The sequence below is a fragment of the Bombina bombina genome, chromosome 4 (assembly GCF_027579735.1).
Source record: "Bombina bombina isolate aBomBom1 chromosome 4, aBomBom1.pri, whole genome shotgun sequence".
In the NCBI taxonomy this organism is placed as follows: domain Eukaryota; kingdom Metazoa; phylum Chordata; class Amphibia; order Anura; family Bombinatoridae; genus Bombina; species Bombina bombina.
The window spans coordinates 706515465-706530654 of record NC_069502.1 but is presented as its reverse complement, the minus strand read 5'-3'; the positions used below and the strand labels follow the sequence as shown (position 1 = coordinate 706530654).

At 43.1% G+C, this 15190-nt stretch overlaps 1 protein-coding gene across 1 annotated transcript in view; it reads right to left on the bottom strand.

Moving 5' to 3' along the window:
• Positions 1-15190, bottom strand: part of AHI1 (Abelson helper integration site 1) — a 658331-nt gene that overhangs the window by 527356 nt on the left and 115785 nt on the right. Inside the window, exon 6 of the mRNA XM_053710899.1 lies at positions 2310-2514. Within this exon, the coding sequence (XP_053566874.1) occupies positions 2310-2514 (205 nt within the window). The remainder of the gene's footprint in view (positions 1-2309; positions 2515-15190) is intronic.

The window sequence follows — 15190 nt, the reverse complement described above, 5'->3', positions numbered from 1 at the left end:
GAGAAAGCAAAAGAGGGGGGAGAGAGAGAGCAAAAGAGAGGTGGAGTGAGAGCAAAAGAGAGGGGGAGAGAGTGCAAAAGAGAGGGGGAGAGAGTGCAAAAGAGGGGGAAAGAGCGCAAAAGAGGAGGAGAGAGAGAGCAGAAGGGGGAGAGAGAGAGCGCAAAAGAGAGGGGGAGATGGAGCGCAAAAGAGAGAGAAAGAACGCAAAAGAGGGGGGGAGAGAAAGCAAAAGAGAGGGGGAGAGAGAGCAAAAGAGAGGGGGAGAGAGAGCAAAAGAGAGAGAGAATGCAAAAGAGAGGGGGAGAGAGAGCGCAAAAGAGAGGGGGAGAGAGAGCAAAAGAGAGGGGGAGAGAAAGCAAAAGAGGGGGAGAGAGAGCAAAAGAGAGGGGGAGAGAGAGAGCAAAAGAGAGGGGGGATAGAGAGAGCAAAAGAGAGGTGGGAGAGAGAGCGCAAAAGAGAGGTGGGAGAGAGAGCGCAAAAGAGAGGTGGGAGAGAGAGCGCAAAAGAGAGGGGGAGAGTGCAAAAGAGGGGGAGAGAGCACAAAAGAGGGGGAGAGAGCACAAAAGAGGGGGAGAGAGAGCAAAAGAGAGGGGGGAGAGAGAGAGCAAAAGAGAGGGGGGAGAGAGAGAGCAAAAGAGAGGGGGGAGAGAGAGCAAGGAGGGGTGGAGCGAGAGAGAGCGCAAAAGAGAGGGGGAGAGAGCACAAAAGATAGGGGGAAAAGAGCACAAAAGAGAGGGGGAGAGCGCACAAAAGAGAGGGGAAGAGAGCACAAAAGAGAGGGGGAGAGAGAGAGAAAGGGGTGGGACCGCTGTACTGCAAAAAATGGCCTGTGTGAACGGGCTTTAGGACTAGTTATATATAATGCAGATGCATACACATCAATTCATGTTAAAGGGAGGTGAAGCCCAACATGCAATTTAAAAAAAACAAAGTTTCCAATTTACTTCTGTTATTAAATGTACTTTGTTTTCATAGTCATCTGTTAAAGGGACAGGAATCCCCCCCCACCCAAAAAAAAAAAAATTGTGATTCTGATAGAACATACAATTTTAAAAAAACTTTACAATTTATTTCTGTTATCAAATTTGCTTCATTCCCTTGTTATCCTTTGCTGAAGGAACAACCTTGCACTGATGGCAGCTAGCTGAACACATCTAGTTAGCCAATCACAAGAGACAAATGTGTGCAAGCATCAATGAGCTGTTTGCTCCCACTAGTGTATGATATGTGCATATTCTTTTTCAACAAGGGATACCAAAAGAACAAAGCACATTTGAAAACAGAAGTGAATATAAAAGGGTCTTAAAAGTGCATGCTCTATCTGAATCATGCAAGTTTAATTTTGACTTTCCTATCCCTTTAAACAGAAAACCTAAGTAAATAGCTTGCACACATCTAGAGAACTGTACTGTAGTTTTGCAAGAATGCTTTAATACTTTTGAGCACTAGATGGCAGCAGTGTTTGCACAATGTATAACATAGTTAAAAGCATTCATGCAAAACCACTACTACAACTTAGGGCAGTGTTTTACAGTCTTCAGGACCTTAAAAGACCAGATATTCATTATATCTTAACTAGAGCACAGGTGAAATAATCAGCTGATAGGTGAGCGCATGTTAGTAACCATGGTTGCTAATGAGCTGATTATTTTCCCTGTATATCTGGCTTGTTAACCTCTAGACACCGTTAGGACATCATGGAACAGCGCTGTTCTTTAAAGTCGTTAGGATGGCATGGAACATTCTACCTTATATAGCGTCCTGTATCCTCCCCTTTTTGCACAGTGAAAAATCAGGTTGGGTGGTGTGCCTAGCAGCATAGGAAGATCCCCCATGATCAGATTCCGGCCTTAAAATCCAGTGATCGCATTGATGACCGCGTGATTTAAATTTTCCAGCAAGTTTTTACATCGGAACTTCGTTCTGATCTAAGCACTTGCACCACGGCATGTGACTGGGTTTTGGAAAAACTGACTCAGGGGCAAAAAGGATTTTAATCCCACTGAGTGGAATTACACAATAATTATAGCTTTACAGATGTTTCAAGCATAATCATGGTATGTGCACACAGTTTAATTCCTTTTAAATGCATTGCCTGTTTAAATATATTAGGATAGGACTCGCCTATGGGGCTTGTTATGTGGGCAGGTCTGATTACATGCTCTGGCCAAAATATGGCACTAAAACCTCTCTTCTCATATAAGCTTGGGGATAGCGTGTAGGTATTTGCTTCATTGTATAGATCAAAAGACCTAGGTTTAAGTACCAACTGCTCAATAATTGCTAAGAGATTAAAATAAACCAGTTACCTGTTCTCTTTCCTGACATAGTTTCCAGTGCTTTGATCAAAAACATGAATTTTTACTACAGGGTAAGAACTCATAATGTCAATTTTTAACTTATCAGAGCGGTGAATATAGATTCCTAGCACAAGGCTGTCGTCATAAACATGTCTGGAACTGCTTCGGTCTTCAATATGATCTTCTATTCCAGTCCCCAATTCATTATCTGTGACTAAAAATAATATATATAAATATTTAGAGACCAATCTAGATGTCTTATACCAGAAATAATACTGCTACAAACATGATTATTTTCTTATATTAGATATTCTGCTTCTCTAGTACTAGCAAACATAATAGCTGTAAGGATTATATTAATAGGCAAACACTTAAAGGGACAGTAAACCCTAACATTTTCTTTTATGATTCAGACAGAACATACAATTTTAAACAGCTTTCAAGTTTACTTTATGATCAAATTTGCTTCATTCTCTTGTTATTTATTTCTGAAGGAACAGCACTGCACTAATGGCAGCTAGCTGAACACATCTAGTTAGCCAATCACAAGAGACAAATGTGTGCAGGCACCAATTAACAGCAGCTCCCACTGGTGTATGATATTTGCATATTCTTGTTCAACAAAGGATACAAAGAGAATGAAGCACATTTGAAAATAGAAGTGAATTTAAAAGTGGCTTAAAATGATATGCTCTATGTGAATCATGCAAGTTTAATTTTGACTTTCCTAGCCCTTTAAAGGGACACTAAACCCACAAAAAAAATTCATGATTCAGATAAAGCATGTCATTTTAAAGGGACAGTCTAGGCCAAAATAAACGTTCATGATTCAGATAGAGCATGTCATTTTAAACAATTTTCCAATTTACTTTTATCACCAATTTTGCTTTGTTCTCTTGGTATTCTTAGTTGAAAGCTTAACCTAGGAGGTTCATATGCTAATTTCTTAGACCTTGAAGCTCACCTCTTTCAGACTGCATTTTAACAGTTTTTCACCACTAGAGGGTGTTAGTTCACGTATTTCATATAGATAACACTGTGCTCGTGCACGAGAAGTTATCTGGGAGCAGACACTGATTGGCTAGACTGCAAGTCTGTCAAAAGAACTGAAAAAAGGAGCAGTTTGCAGAGGCTTAGATACAAGATACAAGGTTAAAATTATATTATTATAACTGTGTTGGTTATGCAAAACTGGGAAATGGGTAATAAAGGGATTATCTATCTTTTAAAAGAATAAAAATTCTGGTGTAGACTGTCCCTTTAAGCAGCTTTCTAATTTACTCCTATTATCAATTTGTCTTCGTTCTTTTGCAATCTTTATTTAAAAAGCATGAATGTATAGCTTAAAAGCCGGCCCATTTTTGGTTTAGAACCTGGGTTATGCTTGCTTATTGGTTTGCTAAATGTAGCCACCAATAAGCAAGCACTATCCAGGGTGCTAAACCTAAAATGGGCTGGCTCCTAAGCTTTAAATTCTAGCTTCTAAAATAAAGATAGCAAAAAAACGAAGAAAAATTTATAGTAGGAGTAAATTAGAAAGTTAATTAAAATTGCATGCTCTATCTGAATCATGAAAGGAAACATTTGGGTTTATTATCCCTTTAAGTCAGTTTATAATGTAAACCCTTTATGTTTTATGAAAACATTAACATTGTCACTTTGCAGATAAAATGTAATTTCAGGTGTTCATTTTTGTTTATAACACAAGGGCAAAACATTAAAGGCACACTGTGACCAAAAGGTATATGAAACAGCAGCATTTACATATGTCAAAAAAAAATTTTAAACTTTAAAAAGTGACAAGAAACCCCAAAATTTTCTCTTTCATGATTCCCATTTAACATACAATTTTAAACAACGTTTCAGTCTACTTCTATTATCAAATTTTTTTCATTCACTTGGTATGCTTTCTTGAGGGAGTGCTAATGCACTACTGGGAGCTAGCTAAATATATATGCTGAACCAATAACAAGAGACATATATGTGCAGCCACCAATCAGCAGCAGGCTCCCAGTAATGCATTGCTGCTCCTGAGCCTACCTAGGTGTGCATTACAACAAAGGATACCAAGAAAAAGAAACAAAATTAGATGAATAAAAGTAATATGGAAAGTTGTTTTAAAAGGGACACGAAACCCAATTCTTTTCTTTCATGATTCAGATAGAGCATGCAATTTTAAGCAACTTTCTATTTTACTCCTATTATACATTTGTCTTTGTTCTCTCGCTATCTTTATTTGAAAAAGCAGGAATGTAAGCGTAGGAGCCAGCCCATTTTTTGTTTAAGCACCTGGGTAGTGCCTGCTGATAACCAGCAAGTGATAACCAGGTGCTGAACCAAATACCAATACGCTTACATTACTACTTTTCAAATAAAGATACTAAGAGAACGAAGAAAATTTTGATATTAGGAGTAAATAAGAAAGTTGCTTAAAATCGCATGCTCTATCTGAATCATGAAAGAAAAAAAATTGGGTTTCATATCCCTTTAACGACTCACGTCGTACAGGGTACATCTTACACAAACTGGTCTTTAAAGACCAGCAACATACCCTGTATGTCGTTAGGAGTTTAAAGCAGCTGGAAGCGATCCTGATCGCTTCCAGCTGTTTTCAAGGTATTGCCGTGATGCCTCCATATTGAGGCATCACTGCAATACCTTTTTTCAAATACCGATGCAGAGAAAGCTCTGTGGCCCTCTCTGCATCGGCCAGCGATGGTGCGATCGTTGGTGGGTGGGAGCTGCTGCAGGGAGGCGGGTGGGCGGCCATCGCTGGGGGCAAAGACGTCAGCGGGGGCAGGATCACACACACGAGTCTGGGCACGTGCACAGTGGTGGGAGCGTGCCCGGCGCGGGAGCGGGTGGGAGCCCTACACTATAAAACAGGAAAAGGAAGGAGGGAGAGAGGTATTTTCGATCTAAGGGATCTGGGAGGGGGTTGGTTATTGAGGGGGGGGAAGCTACACTACAGAAAAATAAATAATAATAAAATAAAATATTTTTTTTTTACATTTGTATACAAACTGGGTACTGGCAGACAGCTGCCAGTACCCAAGATGGCGGACAATAAGGGGGAGAGTTAGAGAGCTGTTTGGGGGGATCAGAGAGGTTGGGGGCTAAGGGGGGATCTTACACAGCAGAATATATTTTTTTTTTCTGCCAGTACTTAAGATGGCGGGGACAATTGTGGGGTGGGGGAGGGAAGAGAGGGGTCAGGGAGGGATCAGGGGGTGGGATGTGTCAGGTGGGAGGCTGATCTCTACCCTAAAGCTAAAATTAACCCTACAAGCTACCTAATTAACCCTTTCACTGCTGGGCATAATACAAGTGTGGTGCGCAGCGGCATTTAGCAGCCTTCTAATTACCAAAAAGCAATGCTAAAGCCATATATGTCTGCTATTTCCCAGAGAAGCATTGACAACCATTTGTGCCATAATTGCACAAGCTGTTTGTAAATAATTTCAGTGTGAAACCTAAAGTTTGTGAAAAAGTGAGCATTTTTTTTTTTTTTTATTTGATCGCTTTTGGCGGTGAAATGGTGGCATGAAATATACTAAAATGGGCCTAGATCAATACTTTGGGTTGTCTATTACACTACAATAAAGGTAAAATTAACCCTACAAGCTGCCTAATTAATCCCTTCACTGCTGGGCATAATACACGTGTGGTGCGCAGCTGCATTTAGCTGCTTTCTAATTACCAAAAAGCAACGCCAAAGCCATATATGTCTGCTATTTCTGAAAAAGGGGATCCCAGAGAAGCATTTACAACCATTTGTGCCATAATTGCACAAGCTGTTTGTAAATAATATCAGTGAGAAACCTAATCCCTATTAATCCCAGCAGTGAAGGGGTTAATTAGGTTGCTTGTAGGGAGCTTGCAGGGTTTATTTTAGCTTTAGTGTAGAGATCAGCCTCCCACCTGACACATCCCACCCCCTGATCGCTCCCAAACAGCTCTCTTCCCTCCCCCACCCCACAATTGTCCCCGCGTCTGCCAGTACTAAAATAAAAGTTTGGTTTACTTTGTTTTTTTTTATTTATTTAAAAAAAAAAAAAAAAAACATATTCTGCTGAGTAGGATCCCCGTTAACCCCCAACCTCCCTGATCCCCCACGAAACAACTCTCTAACTCTCCCCCTCTACCTCATTGTGCGCCAGTACCCAGTTTGCCATAAAATATGGTATTTTTTTTAATTTTAAAATATTTTTCTGTAGTGTAGCTGCCCCCCCCTCAATAACCAACCCCCCACCCCCTCCCAGATCCCTTAGATAAAAACAGAATTTATGTTTACCTGATAAATTACTTTCTCCAACGGTGTGTCCGGTCCACGGCGTCATCCTTACTTGTGGGATATTCTCTTCCCCAACAGGAAATGGCAAAGAGCCCAGCAAAGCTGGTCACATGATCCCTCCTAGGCTCCGCCTACCCCAGTCATTCGACCGACGTTAAGGAGGAATATTTGCATAGGAGAAACCATATGGTACCGTGGTGACTGTAGTTAAAGAAAATAAAATATCAGACCTGATTAAAAAAACCAGGGCGGGCCGTGGACCGGACACACCGTTGGAGAAAGTAATTTATCAGGTAAACATAAATTCTGTTTTCTCCAACATAGGTGTGTCCGGTCCACGGCGTCATCCTTACTTGTGGGAACCAATACCAAAGCTTTAGGACACGGATGAAGGGAGGGAGCAAATCAGGTCACCTAAATGGAAGGCACCACGGCTTGCAAAACCTTTCTCCCAAAAATAGCCTCAGAAGAAGCAAAAGTATCAAACTTGTAAAATTTGGTAAAAGTGTGCAGTGAAGACCAAGTCGCTGCCCTACATATCTGATCAACAGAAGCCTCGTTCTTGAAGGCCCATGTGGAAGCCACAGCCCTAGTGGAATGAGCTGTGATTCTTTCGGGAGGCTGCCGTCCGGCAGTCTCGTAAGCCAATCTGATGATGCTTTTAATCCAAAAAGAGAGAGAGGTAGAAGTTGCTTTTTGACCTCTCCTTTTACCGGAATAAACAACAAACAAGGAAGATGTTTGTCTAAAATCCTTTGTAGCATCTAAATAGAATTTTAGAGCGCAAACAACATCCAAATTGTGCAACAAACGTTCCTTCTTTGAAACTGGTTTCGGACACAGAGAAGGTACGATAATCTCCTGGTTAATGTTTTTGTTAGAAACAACTTTCGGAAGAAAACCAGGTTTAGTACGCAAAACCACCTTATCTGCATGGAACACCAGATAAGGAGGAGAACACTGCAGAGCAGATAATTCTGAAACTCTTCTAGCAGAAGAAATTGCAACCAAAAACAAAACTTTCCAAGATAATAATTTAATATCAACGGAATGCAAGGGTTCAAACGGAACCCCCTGAAGAACTGAAAGAACTAAATTGAGACTCCAAGGAGGAGTCAAAGGTTTGTAAACAGGCTTGATTCTAACCAGAGCCTGAACAAAGGCTTGAATATCTGGCACAGCTGCCAGCTTTTTGTGAAGTAACACCGACAAGGCGGAAATCTGTCCCTTCAGGGAACTTGCAGATAATCCTTTTTCCAATCCTTCTTGAAGGAAGGATAGAATCCTAGGAATCTTAACCTTGTCCCAAGGGAATCCTTTAGATTCACACCAACAGATATATTTTTTCCAAATCTTGTGGTAAATCTTTCTAGTTACAGGCTTTCTGGCCTGAACAAGAGTATCGATAACAGAATCTGAGAATCCTCGCTTCGATAAAATCAAGCGTTCAATCTCCAAGCAGTCAGCTGGAGTGAAACCAGATTCGGATGTTCGAACGGACCCTGAACAAGAAGGTCTCGTCTCAAAGGTAGCTTCCAAGGTGGAGCCGATGACATATTCACCAGATCTGCATACCAAGTCCTGCGTGGCCACGCAGGAGCTATCAAGATCACCGACGCCCTCTCCTGATTGATCCTGGCTACCAGCCTGGGGATGAGAGGAAACGGCGGGAACACATAAGCTAGTTTGAAGGTCCAAGGTGCTACTAGTGCATCCACTAGAGCCGCCTTGGGATCCCTGGATCTGGACCCGTAGCAAGGAACTTTGAAGTTCTGACGAGAGGCCATTAGATCCATGTCTGGAATGCCCCACAGCTGAGTGACTTGGGCAAAGATTTCCGGATGGAGTTCCCACTCCCCCGGATGCAATGTCTGACGACTCAGAAAATCCGCTTCCCAATTTTCCACTCCTGGGATGTGGATAGCAGACAGGTGGCAGGAGTGAGACTCCGCCCATAGAATGATTTTGGTCACTTCTTCCATCGCTAGGGAACTCCTTGTTCCCCCCTGATGGTTGATGTACGCAACAGTCGTCATGTTGTCTGATTGAAACCGTATGAACTTGGTCCTCGCTAGCTGAGGCCAAGCCTTGAGAGCATTGAATATCGCTCTCAGTTCCAGAATATTTATCGGTAGAAGAGATTCTTCCCGAGACCAAAGACCCTGAGCTTTCAGGGATCCCCAGACCGCGCCCCAGCCCATCAGACTGGCGTCGGTCGTGACAATGACCCACTCTGGTCTGCGGAATGTCATCCCTTGTGACAGGTTGTCCAGGGACAGCCACCAACGGAGTGAGTCTCTGGTCCTCTGATTTACTTGTATCTTTGGAGACAAGTCTGTATAGTCCCCATTCCACTGACTGAGCATGCACAGTTGTAATGGTCTTAGATGAATGCGCGCAAAAGGAACTATGTCCATTGCCGCTACCATCAACCCGATCACTTCCATGCACTGAGCTATGGAAGGAAGAGGAATGGAATGAAGTATCCGACAAGAGTCTAGAAGTTTTGTTTTTCTGGCCTCTGTTAGAAAAATCCTCATTTCTAAGGAGTCTATAATTGTTCCCAAGAAGGGAACCCTTGTTGACGGGGATAGAGAACTCTTTTCCACGTTCACTTTCCAGCCGTGAGATCTGAGAAAGGCCAGGACGATGTCCGTGTGAGCCTTTGCTTGAGGAAGGGACGACGCTTGAATCAGAATGTCGTCCAGGTAAGGTACTACTGCAATGCCCCTTGGTCTTAGCACCGCTAGAAGGGACCCTAGTACCTTTGTGAAAATCCTTGGAGCAGTGGCTAATCCGAAAGGAAGCGCCACGAACTGGTAATGTTTGTCCAGGAATGCGAACCTTAGGAACCGATGATGTTCCTTGTGGATAGGAATATGTAGATACGCATCCTTTAAATCCACCGTGGTCATGAATTGACCTTCCTGGATGGAAGGAAGAATAGTTCGAATGGTTTCCATCTTGAACGATGGAACCTTGAGAAACTTGTTTAAGATCTTGAGATCTAAGATTGGTCTGAACGTTCCCTCTTTTTTGGGAACTATGAACAGATTGGAGTAGAACCCCATCCCTTGTTCTCTTAATGGAACAGGATGAATCACTCCCATTTTTAACAGGTCTTCTACACAATGTAAGAACGCCTGTCTTTTTATGTGGTCTGAAGACAACTGAGACCTGTGGAACCTCCCCCTTGGGGGAAGTCCCTTGAATTCCAGAAGATAACCCTGGGAGACTATTTCTAGCGCCCAAGGATCCAGAACATCTCTTGCCCAAGCCTGAGCGAAGAGAGAGAGTCTGCCCCCCACCAGATCCGGTCCCGGATCGGGGGCCAATATTTCATGCTGTCTTGGTAGCAGTGGCAGGTTTCTTGGCCTGCTTTCCCTTGTTCCAGCCTTGCATTGGTCTCCAAGCTGGCTTGGCTTGAGAAGTATTACCCTCTTGCTTAGAGGACGTAGCACTTTGGGCTGGTCCGTTTTTACGAAAGGGACGAAAATTAGGTCTATTTTTTGCCTTGAAAGGCCGATCCTGAGGAAGGGCGTGGCCCTTACCCCCAGTGATATCAGAGATAATCTCTTTCAAGTCAGGGCCAAACAGCGTTTTCCCCTTGAAAGGAATGTTTAGTAGCTTGTTCTTGGAAGACGCATCAGCCGACCAAGATTTCAACCAAAGCGCTCTGCGCGCCACAATAGCAAACCCAGAATTCTTAGCCGCTAACCTAGCCAATTGCAAAGTGGCGTCTAGGGTGAAAGAATTAGCCAATTTGAGAGCATTGATTCTGTCCATAATCTCCTCATAAGGAGGAGAATCACTATCGAGCGCCTTTATCAGTTCATCAAACCAGAAACATGCGGCTGTAGTGACAGGGACAATGCATGAAATTGGTTGTAGAAGGTAACCCTGCTGAACAAACATCTTTTTAAGCAAACCTTCTAATTTTTTATCCATAGGATCTTTGAAAGCACAACTATCCTCTATGGGTATAGTGGTGCGTTTGTTTAAAGTAGAAACCGCTCCCTCGACCTTGGGGACTGTCTGCCATAAGTCCTTTCTGGGGTCGATCATAGGAAACAATTTTTTAAATATGGGGGGAGGGACGAAAGGAATACCGGGCCTTTCCCATTCTTTATTAACAATGTCCGCCACCCGCTTGGGTATAGGAAAAGCTTCTGGGAGCCCCGGCACCTCTAGGAACTTGTCCATTTTACATAGTTTCTCTGGGATGACCAACTTTTCACAATCATCCAGAGTGGATAATACCTCCTTAAGCAAAATGCGGAGATGTTCCAACTTAAATTTAAATGCAATCACATCAGGTTCAGCCTGTTGAGAAATGTTCCCTGAATCAGTAATTTCTCCCTCAGACAAAACCTCCCTGGCCCCCTCAGATTGGGTTAGGGGCCCTTCAGAGATATTAATATCAGCGTCGTCATGCTCTTCAGTAACTAAAACAGAGCAGCCACGCTTACGCTGACAAGGGTTCATTTTGGCTAAAATGTTTTTGACAGAATTATCCATTACAGCCGTTAATTGTTGCATAGTAAGGAGTATTGGCGCGCTAGATGTACTAGGGGCCTCCTGAGTGGGCAAGACTCGTGTAGACGAAGGAGGGAATGATGCAGTACCATGCTTACTCCCCTCACTTGAGGAATCATCTTGGGCATCATTGTCATTATCACATAAATCACATTTATTTAAATGAATAGGAATTCTGGCTTCCCCACATTCAGAACACAGTCTATCTGGTAGTTCAGACATGTTAAACAGGCATAAACTTGATAAGAAAGTACAAAAAACGTTTTAAAATAAAACCGTTACTGTCACTTTAAATTTTAAACTGAACACACTTTGTTACTGCAATTGCGAAAAAACATGAAGGAATTGTTCAAAATTCACCAAATTTTCACCACAGTGTCTTAAAGCCTTAAAAGTATTGCACACCAAATTTGGAAGCTTTAACCCTTAAAATAACGGAACCGGAGCCGTTTTAAAACTTTAACCCCTTTACAGTCCCTGGTATCTGCTTTGCTGAGACCCAACCAAACCCAAAGGGGAATACGATACCAAATGACGCCTTCAGAAAGTCTTTTCTAAGTATCAGAGCTCCTCTCACATGCGACTGCATGCCATGCCTCTCAAAAACAAGTGCGCCACACCGGCGCGAAAATGAGGCTCTGCTTATGCTTTGGGAAAGCCCCTAAGAAATAAGGTGTCTAATACAGTGCCTGCCGATATTATTATATCAAAATACCCAGATAAAATGATTCCTCAAGGCTAAATATGTGTTAATAATGAATCGATTTAGCCCAGAAAAGTCTAAAGTCTTAATAAGCCCTTGTGAAGCCCTTATTTACGATCGTAATAAACATGGCTTACCGGATCCCATAGGGAAAATGACAGCTTCCAGCATTACATCGTCTTGTTAGAATGTGTCATACCTCAAGCAGCAAGAGACTGCACACTGTTCCCCCAACTGAAGTTAATTGCTCTCAACAGTCCTGTGTGGAACAGCCATGGATTTTAGTTACGGTTGCTAAAATCATTTTCCTCATACAAACAGAAATCTTCATCTCTTTTCTGTTTCTGAGTAAATAGTACATACCAGCACTATTTCAAAATAACAAACTCTTGATTGAATAATAAAAACCACAGTTAAACACTAAAAAACTCTAAGCCATCTCCGTGGAGATGTTGCCTGTACAACGGCAAAGAGAATGACTGGGGTAGGCGGAGCCTAGGAGGGATCATGTGACCAGCTTTGCTGGGCTCTTTGCCATTTCCTGTTGGGGAAGAGAATATCCCACAAGTAAGGATGACGCCGTGGACCGGACACACCTATGTTGGAGAAAATTCCCCCCTCCTCTCTCCCACCTTATCTAAGCAAATTGTGCCATAGTGTAGCGCTCCCGCCCCCGTGCACACACATGCACCCGTGCACGCTCCTGGTGGCCCCACACGTGATCCCGCCCCCCTCTTATGCACATCCCCCCATCGATAGCCACCCACCCACCTCCCTGCAACAGCTCCCACCCACCAACGATCGTGACCATCGATGACCGATGCAGAGAGGGCCACAGAGTGGCTCTCTCTGATTCGGATGGCTAAATTTTTTTATTGCAGGATGCCTCAATATCAAGGCATCACTGCAATAACATGAAAGCGGATGGAAGCGATCAGGATTGCTTCCACCGCTTGAAAACACCAACGACATACAGGGTACGTCCTTGGTCGTTAACGACCGTTTTTTGTAGGACGTACCCTGTACGTTGTTGGTCGTTAAGGGGTTAAAGTAATGTATTTCTTTATTGCCTATTAAGGGCCAGATTAAGAGTGGATCTCTAACAGTTATATGCAAGCAAAAAAAGGCTTATCGCTGGTGTTTAAGCGCATCAGGTTTTCCGCTCATATTACAAGTTGAAAGTAAACACCATCGCTTGAGTGGAAAACATAATTTATGCTTACCTGATAAATTCCTTTCTTCTGTAGTGTGATCAGTCCACAGGTCATCATTACTTCTGGGATATTAACTGCTCCCCTACAGGAAGTGCAAGAGGATTCACCCAGCAGAGCTGCATATAGCTCCTCCCCTCTACGTCACTCCCAGTCATTCGACCAAGGACCAACGAGAAAGGAAAAGCCAAGGGTGAAGTGGTGACTGGAGTATAAATTAAAAAAATATTTACCTGCCTTAAAAACAGGGCGGGCCGTGGACTGATCACACTACAGAAGAAAGGAATTTATCAGGTAAGCATAAATTATGTTTTCTTCTGTTAAGTGTGATCAGTCCACGGGTCATCATTACTTCTGGGATACCAATACCAAAGCAAAAGTACACGGATGACGGGAGGGATAGGCAGGCTCTTTATACAGAAGGAACCACTGCCTGAAGAACCTTTCTCCCAAAAATAGCCTCCGATGAAGCAAAGGTGTCAAATTTGTAAAATTTGGAAAAGGTATGAAGCGAAGACCAAGTTGCAGCCTTGCAAATCTGTTCAACAGAGGCCTCATTCTTGAAGGCCCAAGTGGAAGCCACAGCTCTAGTAGAATGAGCTGTAATTCTTTCAGGGGGCTGCTGTCCAGCAGTCTCATAAGCTAAACGAATTATGCTACGAAGCCAAAAAGAAAGAGAGGTAGCGGAAGCTTTTTGACCTCTCCTCTGCCCAGAGTAAATGACAAACAGAGAAGACGTTTGTCGGAATTCCTTAGTTGCCTGCAAGTAAAATTTTAGAGCCCGGACTACATCCAGGTTGTGCAGTAGACGTTCCTTCTTTGAAGAAGGATTTGGGCATAAAGAAGGAACAACAATCTCTTGATTGATATTCCTGTTAGTAACTACCTTAGGTAAGAACCCAGGTTTAGTACGCAGGACTACCTTATCCGAATGAAAAATCAAATAAGGAGAATCACAATGTAAGGCTGATAATTCAGAGACTCTTCGAGCCGAGGAAATAGCCATTAAAAATAGAACTTTCCAAGATAACAACTTTATATCAATGGAATGAAGGGGTTCAAACGGAACGCCCTGTAAAACATTAATAACAAGGTTTAAACTCCATGGTGGAGCAACAGTTTTAAACACAGGCTTAATCCTGGCCAAAGCCTGACAAAAAGCCTGGACGTCAGGAACTTCTGACAGACGTTTGTGTAACAGAATGGACAGAGCTGAGATCTGTCCCTTTAATGAACTAGCAGATAAACCCTTTTCTAAACCTTCTTGTAGAAAAGACAATATCCTAGGAATCCTAACCTTACTCCAAGAGTAACCTTTGGATTCACACCAATGTAGGTATTTACGCCATATCTTATGGTAAATCTTTCTGGTAACAGGTTTCCTAGCCTGTATTAAGGTATTAATAACTGACTCAGAAAACCCACGTCTTGATAAAATCAAGCGTTCAATTTCCAAGCAGTCAGCTTCAGAGAAGTTAGATTTTGATGTTTGAAGGGACCCTGTATCAGAAGGTCCTGTTTCAGAGGTAGAGACCAAGGCGGACAGGATGACATGTCCACCAGGTCTGCATACCAAGTCCTGCGTGGCCACGCAGGTGCTATTAGAATCACTGATGCTCTCTCTTGTTTGATTCTGGCTATCAATCGAGGAAGCAACGGGAAGGGTGGAAACACGTAAGCCATCCTGAAGTCCCAAGGTGCTGTCAGAGCATCTATCAGGACTGCTCCTGGATCCCTGGATCTGGACCCGTAACGAGGAAGCTTGGCGTTCTGTCGAGACGCCATGAGATCTATCTCTGGTTTGCCCCAACGTCGAAGTATTTGGGCAAAGACCTCCGGATGAAGTTCCCACTCCCCCGGATGAAAAGTCTGACGACTTAAGAAATCCGCCTCCCAGTTCTCCACTCCCGGGATGTGGATTGCTGACAGGTGGCAAGAGTGAGACTCTGCCCAGCGAATTATCTTTGATACTTCCATCATAGCTAGGGAGCTTCTTGTCCCTCCCTGATGGTTGATGTAAGCTACAGTCGTGATGTTGTCCGACTGAAACCTGATGAACCCCCGAGTTGTCAACTGGGGCCAAGCCAGGAGGGCATTGAGAACTGCTCTCAATTCCAGAATGTTTATTGGCAGGAGACTCTCCTCC